At 41.8% G+C, this 8,876-nt stretch overlaps 1 protein-coding gene across 5 annotated transcripts in view; it reads right to left on the bottom strand.

The window, feature by feature from the left end:
• Window positions 1–1,721: 1,721 nt before the first annotated feature.
• Window positions 1,722–8,876, bottom strand: part of DDX43 (DEAD-box helicase 43) — a 62,755-nt gene continuing 55,600 nt past the window's right edge. Inside the window, exons 15-16 of one of the 5 annotated variants that reach the window (XR_006279835.1) lie at window positions 2,644–2,785; window positions 1,722–2,294 (exon numbers count right to left, since the gene is read on the bottom strand). Coding sequence is in view for 3 of the 5 variants with exons in the window: in XM_043510509.1 (XP_043366444.1) it covers window positions 2,672–2,785 (114 nt within the window). In the remaining 2 variants the exon portion in view is untranslated. The remainder of the gene's footprint in view (window positions 2,295–2,643; window positions 2,786–8,876) is intronic. The other 4 variants (XR_006279834.1, XM_043510509.1, XM_043510508.1 and 1 more) reach the window with 4 other exon arrangements.

Genomic DNA, 8,876 nt, shown 5'->3' with positions numbered 1-8,876 from the left:
ATGCTACTTTGTGGTAGAAGAGAAGGGAAAACAGGACAAGTTTTTTCACAATTTCAAGTCTGATTGGTGCCAGACTACTTTCGGGGGCGGGAGGTAGGAGGGGGCGGGAAAAATATCTATAATCCATTCTTTCCTGCTCTCACTTCTATGCGCTTATCTACACAGTGCAGCAATGCATACTATGGGGATGTGATTTCTCAAGTGCACTTCCATGTTACACATTAACTAGTCTGCATAGTCCCTGCTAGTGTACAATAAAAGCTCCCTCATTCACTTTAACACAATACAGTTCTACACTAAAGTGCTAGGGAGCTTTTAGTGTGCACCAACAGGGTCTACGTGGATCAGTTAGTGTGCAAAACAGTGCGCTTTACAAATTATGCCCACTGCAGTGCACAGTGCCACATACTATAGACAAGGTCTATGCTTCTAAGAAGGCAGAAGTGATTCAGTAGTTAAAACAAAATACAGATTTGATGCAGAACAATGACAGGTAAACAGAAAAATGGCCATATTATACTCCTAGTTATACTGGTGCAGTTCTGAAGTCAATGGAGTTGCACCAGTATAAACAGAACAGATTATTAAGGCTGCCTTTATGTGAAGGACAATCATCAGTGGCTGACAGAAGTTGGTTACTGACTTTGATATAGACTCCTCCAACTAACTGCCTTTATCTATGTATTTTCAGAGATGCTCCAAAGATTTGCTTCCATAGATTTGTAAGTACAAAGGACTATAACTATTAAGTATAATTATATAACATGGAGTTGATGGAAACAGTGTTTGAGGTCAGAAAGTGGAAGAATGCAGGCCGATCCGGATAGCACTGATGAACACTAGTAACACAGCAATCTAGTGACAAAAGCAGTTAGCAATGCTAGTGCTATCACAGTACAACAGTAATTATAGCCACTTTATATTTTGGAATCCAGTGCAAAGACATGTGCACCCAAGTGCTAAACACATTTACATCCTGCAGTTTGATTGCATGCTGTATGTACCCATGTGGCTTCGGCATTTGCAACCCATGAATAGGCCTGTGTATAGGAGGTATAAATGTTTTACAGCCACATAAATACGAGTATATAGGACACAGGAGTGGAAATGACCTCCTGGATCATTGAGTCCAATCTCCCCACTAATAAGTTCCATCTTAAAACTTGCTAGGTTGTTTGCCCCCACTACTCTTACCAGAAGGTTGTTCCTGTACCTCGTTCTTCTGATGGTTAGAAACCTTAATTTCCAATCTGTTTTTATCCATTGCCAGTTTGTACTTGTGCCAACACTGTCCATCAGCTTAAATAGCTCTTCTCCCTCACTGCTGAGTATCCTCCATATGTATTTACGGACAACAATCATAACTTACCTCTATATTTATCCCAAAGAGGCAACACTGCATAATAGCTTGCAAAAAAACAAAATCATAGTTCTGATTTTCTTTCATCCATTACTTTGCTCACGTTGAGGTATTTTGTTGGATACTTGAGTACTGAATATTCCAAAACAGAAATGTGCTTAAGGATAATTATACTTTTTACTGATCCTGCTTTTAAGTGATAACGACTATAGTTGCACTTTAATTTTTGAAAGTCAGAATATAAGCAGTCACAACAACAGACTATCTATTATATCTCTTCAGACAGAACTTCACTTGATTCTTCTTTCTTGAAAAGACTCCATGAAACAAGAGCACATAAGAAAGGTTCAGCCAGTGGAAAAGCTATTACATTTTCAAGTTTTTTATTTAGCAAATGCCAAAATCTTACAGCATTTGAAAACTTCAGTGCTGTACAAAACTGTATTCCTTTATTCTCTTAAAAAAAGGGCAAAACATCAAAATAAATATGAAAGCTGAAATCTTAGCCCTACTGAAGTCAACAGGAGTTTTGTATATAAGCTTAATGTAAAAGAAATTAAGAGGCCCAGAAGAATCAAAATAGAAAGCATATAACCTTATTAGAAGAAAAGGTTCAGGCCTCACAAAATTTGTGTACCGTTAATCATTTGGTTAGGTTTCCATCCACTTAGTATGACAGACTTGATGAAATATTAGTTCAGAGATTTTTAGTAGACAACTGATTGATAAGAGATTCAGCTATTACTGTAAGAATATGCTTAATTTTCCAAAATTGAAAGAAGACACCCATCAGTATTCCAGGCCTTATCTGTCCCAAACTAGAGATGTAACATCCTCCTTGCACTCCACAGACATAAATGGTGGTAACATCCGGCATGAAAGTTATTTTGGAACAATGTTGACAAGCATTGGGTGTATGCACCAATCTGATTCCCTGAAAATAAGGGAAAAGTTAATTTTTAAATTCTTGTATATTAAAAATTTCTGCAGTTTGTCAAATTAAAAGCAGAATCTTAATTTTCTCGGCATTTTTACAATTTTAAAAAATTATGTCATTGCAATGACTAACCTTGACACACACTTCCCCCCCCCCTTAAGTGTGGATTAAAAAATAACTGAGAGTGACGTCTAAATATAGCAACACATAGTTAAATGTAAGGAGAACCATATTTTCAAAAAGTCCACAGACCTAATTAGTGTGTACAAGACAAGACAAAAGTACACATACTTGAAAAAATTGGCCCTAAATTCAAATCTATATTACTATTATTATAAGAATTTACTTGCGTTGCTTAAATATCTCCCAGGCAATTAAAAACCTTTCTGGGACTTTCCACGAGGTCTTCCTAAATCCTTTTCGATTTCTTTTTTCATCTGAAATTGCTTGAATCTTTCTGCCATTGAAATAAGCTCTTCGGGAACTGCCTGATAATTAGAAAGGTATGTTATGGAGAAAGTTTATTCTAAGTGATTCTCTAAGCTTTGCAGTCATATGCCCATGAAGTCAACAAATAAGTATTTATCCAGAATGTTTTCTATTACTCTTACGACTTTGCAGCTGAATACTTTATCAGCACACCAACAAGAAAAAGCCTACGGAAGATATCTTTTTACTTAAAAAAAAATTAGGAAAAATCTTGTGCAGCTTGAGTGATAAATTCTTTGGTGCTTTCTCACTGGATTTCTCGTATACGTAGATGAACCAATACGATATTGTCAACTAAAAAATCCTATGATGTCTTTCAAAGACTTCTGTCTTTGAGTTAAAAACTCCTGAGAAAAAATTATGGGAAAAGGACATAAAATTCAAGTAGATTAAAATCTGGCACTAAATAATCTACTTGAATTTTATGCTGTTTACTCCATTTCTGCATCCAAATTTTACACCTTCAATTTTAAATTTTTAATTCCTCATCTGCACATGTTTAGTTCTTAAAATGTTGTTTTTAAGGTGACTGGAATTCTCTTAGGATTTTTCATCCAAGTAAGCCTTAGTATCAGACAACCAAGTTAGAGTTCACTGAATTTTGGTTATGAAAAGACCAAGAATTCAAATTGTTAGAAAAGAAACACCACAGTTTAGTATTTTTATTTAGTGAAGATCAACCACCTCATTCTGATGCAATTGCAGGATAGAAGAAATCTTAGCTTTCCTATCCACAATACATTTTGCCCTACATGAATGAAAATGGTTCACATCTTTGATGGAAGTTTTCGGTCAGAAAAAGGCAAGTCTGGCTAAACTAAAATGCTTTGTAAAACAGTGTTAATTTCACTAAAATTTTGTTTGTGAGAAAAAAGGGAAAAATTCTAATCACCTCTGAGTGTCCCATTTCAATATCTTCAGAATATGAAATGGTTGATTTTTCATTTTCAAGTGGACATTGTTTTTAAGGTCTTTTGGTTTGTTTTGTTTTAAGAAATGGAAGACACCATTGTAGAGGGGAAAGAGGGCAGGTAGTGAAATATATATACCACCACGTCTCGAAGAACTCAAGTTTCTTCTTTGAAGAAAGATGACTTTCTTCGAGTACTCCATATATATATTCCACTTTTGGTGTCTCAAAACAATGAGCTGAAGACAGACAGGTGATTGGAGTCTACTTAAAGAAACATAACACTGCTCTGCCAGAAGCAGCATCAGATAAAATGGTTACCTACCTTTATGCTCAAATAAATTTGTTAGTCTCTAAGGTGCCACAAGTACTCCTTTTCTTTTTACCTACCTTTTGTAACTGTTCTTTGAGATGTGTTGCTCATGTCCACTCCATTCTATGAGTGTGCATGCCCACGTGCACAGCTGTTGGAGACTTCTGCTTTAACAGCATCCATAGGGTTGGCTATGGCACCCTCTGGAGTGCCACACTCATGGGCTGGTATATCAGGCGCTGCCGGCCCTATGCCCTCTCAGTTCTTTCTTGCCAGCAACTCTGACAGAGGGGCAAGAGGGCATTATTGGAAAGGACATGAGCAACACATCTTGAAGAACAACAGTTACGAAAGGTAGGTAACTGTTTTTTCTTCAAGTGCTTGTTCATGTTGATCCCATTCTAGGTGAGCAGAAGAAGGGAACAGGACACTAGGGGCTCGAAGGGGGCTTTCATGAGCCGTGCAAGCACCAGATTCAGGTCCCACAGAGGGACTGGGTCCCGGATTTGGAGGTAGAGCCGCTCCAGACATTTTAAGAACCGGCCCATCATGTTACGAGTGAAGACTGACCTGCCCTGGAACAGAGGGTGAAAGGCTGATATGGTGGCCAAATGGACCTTAATTGATGAAAGGGACAAGCCCTTGAGTGTGAGATGCATAACATAGTCACGATCTACTGTAGCAAGGCCTGCTCAGGCCTCACCCTGTGGGCCGAGACCCAGCACGTGAACCGTTCCATTAGGCCAAGTAGGTTGCTCTAATGGAGGGCTTTCTACTACCCAGTAGAATCTGCTGGACACGGGACAACCACTCCTGTTCTTCAGCAGCTAAGCATGCAGCAACCAAGCTGTTAGGTGCAGCAGTGGTGGATTTGGGTGCAGGAGCCTGCCGTGATTCTGGGACAGGAGATCCGGCCAGAGGGGCAACTGCATCGGGTTGCTACCAACAGGTCCATCAGCGTGCCAAACCAGTGTTGGTGAGGCCAAGCCGGGGCTATCAGGATTACCTTGGCTTCGTCCTGCTTGATCTTCGTGAGGACTTTGTGCAGCATCGGCACTGGTGGGAAAGCATACATCGGAGTCCCCAATCACGGGAGTAGGAATGCGTCCGACAAGGAGCGCCTTTCGTTCCCCCAAAATGAGCAGAACAGATGACATTTCCTATTCTGGTGAGTCACGAACAAGTCCATCCAGGGAGATCCCCACTTTTGAAAAATCCCATTGACCACCTTGGGGTGGAGTGACCATCCATAGTGAGACAAGAAGGCTCTGCTGAGGCGAGCAGCTAATACATTCCTGGTTCCAGAGAGGTGTGCTGCCATCAGATGAATGGCATGTTGCACACAGAAATCCCAAAGCCAGAGGGCTTCCAGGCAGAGGGCTGATGACCTGGCTCCACCTTACCTGTTGATATAAAACATTGTGGTGGTGTTGTCCGTCAGGACTTGAACCACTTTGCCTTATAAGTGGGGCTGAAAAGACTGACAGGCCAAGTGAAGTCAAAAGGGAAAGAAACTGCTGACCACTTGCGAGGCAAGGGAGAGGTGCAGTGACCAATCATCATGGACAGTAAGAAGGAACTGAGAGGGCATAGGGCCGGTGGCACCTGATATACTGATGCATAAGCGTGGCACTCCAGAGGGCACCACAGCCAACCCTATGGATACCACTAAGACAAAAGTCTCCAACAACTGTGCACATGGACATGCACACACCTACAATGGAATAGACATAAGCAAGCAGCCGAAGAAGAACTTGATGTTTCTACCATGGAATATGTTTTGTAAGCATGGACTCAACTCTACATAGCTGCCCTGCATATTTATGACATGGGTACACTTCTCAAGGAAGCCACAAAAGCTACTTAAGCCTTACTGGAATGTGTCCTAGTCTGTTCTCGGAGATCTAAATTAACCACTCATAACAGATTTTAATGAGATTAGACATCCATTTAGATAACCACCTCTACATTGATACAGCCTTCCTTTTGACCTGTCCACAAATGCTACAAAGAGTCTCTCCAAGACTCTAAATGACTTAGTCCTATGAAGATAAAATAAAGCTGAGGCCATCCAGAGTATTTTCTCTCACCCTCCCCCCCGATTAGAATATGGTGTAAGGAAAGTCACCAGCAAATGAATCATTTGCTTCAAATGAAAATCTAAGACTATTTTATGCAAAAATATGGGATAGGAGCTAAAGGTGATTTTGGGTGGAATGAGGCCTGCATAAATGCCTGTATTTTCCCAATTCTTTGAGCTGATGCAACTACTATGAAGATGGTTGTTTTCCTGGACATGTGTAGTCAGGGGACACAAACAAGTTGCCTGGGGACACAAACAAGGGGCCCTATTGAACCCGCTAGGACAACATCAATATTCCAGGAAGGAGGAGGAACTCTGAGAAGGGGAAAGAAACATGATCCACTGCAAGGTGGGAGAAAACTGGGGTTCTGAATGTTTGAGTGGGAGAACATATGTTGATATGGCTGCCAAGTGAACATGAATGAAACTAACAGGCAGTCCCAAACTCATTAAATTCAGCAAGTAGTTCAGGTAGCTGAAAATTGTGTATTAATAGGAAATAAATGGCACTGCTCAGCCCAAATAATGAATCTCTTCCACTTGGTTGTGTATGTTGAGCTGGTGGAATCATTTCTACTTTGAATTAAAGTGTTCTGAACATCCAGAGACCAGAGTCCATGGGCTGGATGCACTGCATCAGAGAGTACTAAAGGAGTTGGCAGATGCGATTGCACAGCCATTGGCCATTATCTTTGAAAACTCATGGCAATCGGGGGAGGTCCTGGATGACTGGAAAAATGCTAATGTAGTGCCCATCTTTAAAAAAGAGAAGGAGGATCCGGGGAACTACAGGCCAGTCAGCCTCACCTCAGCCCCTAGAAAAATCATGGAGCAGGTCCTTAAGGAATCAATTCTGAAGCACTTAGAGGAGAGGAAAGTGATCAAGATCAGTCAGCATGGATTCACCAAGGACAAGTCATGCCTGACTAATCTAATTGCCTTCTATGACGAGATAACTGGCTCTATGGATGAGGGGAAAGCAGTGGACGTGTTATTCCTTGACTTTAGCAAAGCCTTTGATGCTGTCTCCCACAGCGTTCTTGACAGCAAGTTAAAGAAATATGGGCTGGATGAATGGACTATAAGGTGGATAGAAAGGTGGCTAGATTGTCGGGTTCAATGGGTAGTGATCAATGGCTCCATGTCTAGTTGGCAGCCGGTATCAAGTGGAGTGTTCCAAGAGTCGGTCCTGGGGCCGGTTTTGTTCAATATCTTCATTAAATGATTTGGAGGATGGCATGGATTGCACCCTCAGCAAGTTTGCAGATGACACTAAACTGGGAGGAGAGGTAGATATGCTGGAGGGTAGGGATAGGATATAGATGGACCTAGACAAATTAGAGGATTGGGCCAAAAGAAATCTGATGAGGTTCAACAAAGACAAATGCAGAGTCCTGTACTTCGGACGGAAGAATCCCATGCACTGCTACAGACTAGGGACCGAATGGCTAGACAGCACTTCTGCAGAAAAGGACCTAGGGGTTACAGTGGACAAGAAGCTGGATATGAGTCAACAGTGTGCCCTTGTTGCCAAGGAGGCCAATTGCATTTTGGGATGTATAAGTAGGGGCATTGCCAGGAGATTGAGGGACGTGATCGTTCCCCTCTATTCGACAATGGTGAGGCCTCATCTGGAGTAGTGTGTCCAGTTTTGGGCACCACACTACAAGAAGGATATGAAAAAATTGGAAAGCGTCCAGCAGAGGGCAACAAAAATGATTAGGGGACTGGAACACATGATTTATGAGGAGAACTGAGGGATCTGGGATTGTTTAGTCTGCGGAAAAGAAGAATGAGAGGGGATCTGATAGCTGCTTTCAACTACCTGAAAGGGGGTTCCAAAGAGGATGGATCTGGACTGTTCTCAGTGGGAGCAGATGACAGAACGAGGAGTAATGGTCTCAAGTTGCAGTGGGGGAGGTTTAGGTTGGATATTAGGAAAAACTTTTTCAATAGGAGGGTGGTGAAGCACTGGAATGCGTTACCTAGGGAGGTGGTGGAATCTCCTTCCTTTGAGGTTTTTAAGATCAGGCTTGACAAAGCCCTGGCTGGGATGATTTAGTTGGGGACTGGTCCTGCTTTGAGCAGGGGGATGGATATAGATGACCTCCTGAGTCTCCCCTTCCAACCCTGATATTCTATAATTCTGTGATCTCTCAGTGTCCTTTATCCAGCTAACATCCCAGCTGTGAGGTGGAGGGAGGCTGGATCCAGAAGCAGGAAGTTTCCATTATCCTGAGAGATTAAGTCCAACAGAAAAGGTGGTAAGGATTTTGGAGGGTGAGCTGATAAGACTGAGTTCTGAATATTAAAAACAGTCTTAGCCAGGTGGGTGCTATCAGTAAGGCTGCGAGTCTATCACGGAAGTCATGAATTCTGTAACTTTCTGAGATCCGTGACTTCTGCAACCGCCAGTGCCACTGACCTCAGGGCCACTTGAGCAGCTCAGGCGGCCCCAACCCTCCCCCCCAGAGCACCCAAGATTTAGTGAGGGATAGATAGTACAAGTCTAGACTGGTCACGGGCCGTGAATTTTTGTTTAGTGCCTGTGACCTGTCCATAACTTTTACTAAAATACCCATGACTAAATCTTAGTCTTAGCTGTCAGATGTATGGGATCTTTCTCAATACCGTCTAAATCATCATCATTCTGGAGACCATGGATTAAAGAATATGTCTGACACGAAACCTTGTACTTAGGCCTCCCCTCAAACAGAATCCAAGACACTTCTCATTAGTGATTCTCGAAAACAGGTTTAATGACAGTTGATACCACCCTTGAAA

The sequence above is a fragment of the Dermochelys coriacea genome, chromosome 3 (assembly GCF_009764565.3).
Source record: "Dermochelys coriacea isolate rDerCor1 chromosome 3, rDerCor1.pri.v4, whole genome shotgun sequence".
NCBI lineage: Eukaryota > Metazoa > Chordata > Testudines > Dermochelyidae > Dermochelys > Dermochelys coriacea.
This window is presented reverse-complemented; position numbering and strand designations above follow the sequence as displayed.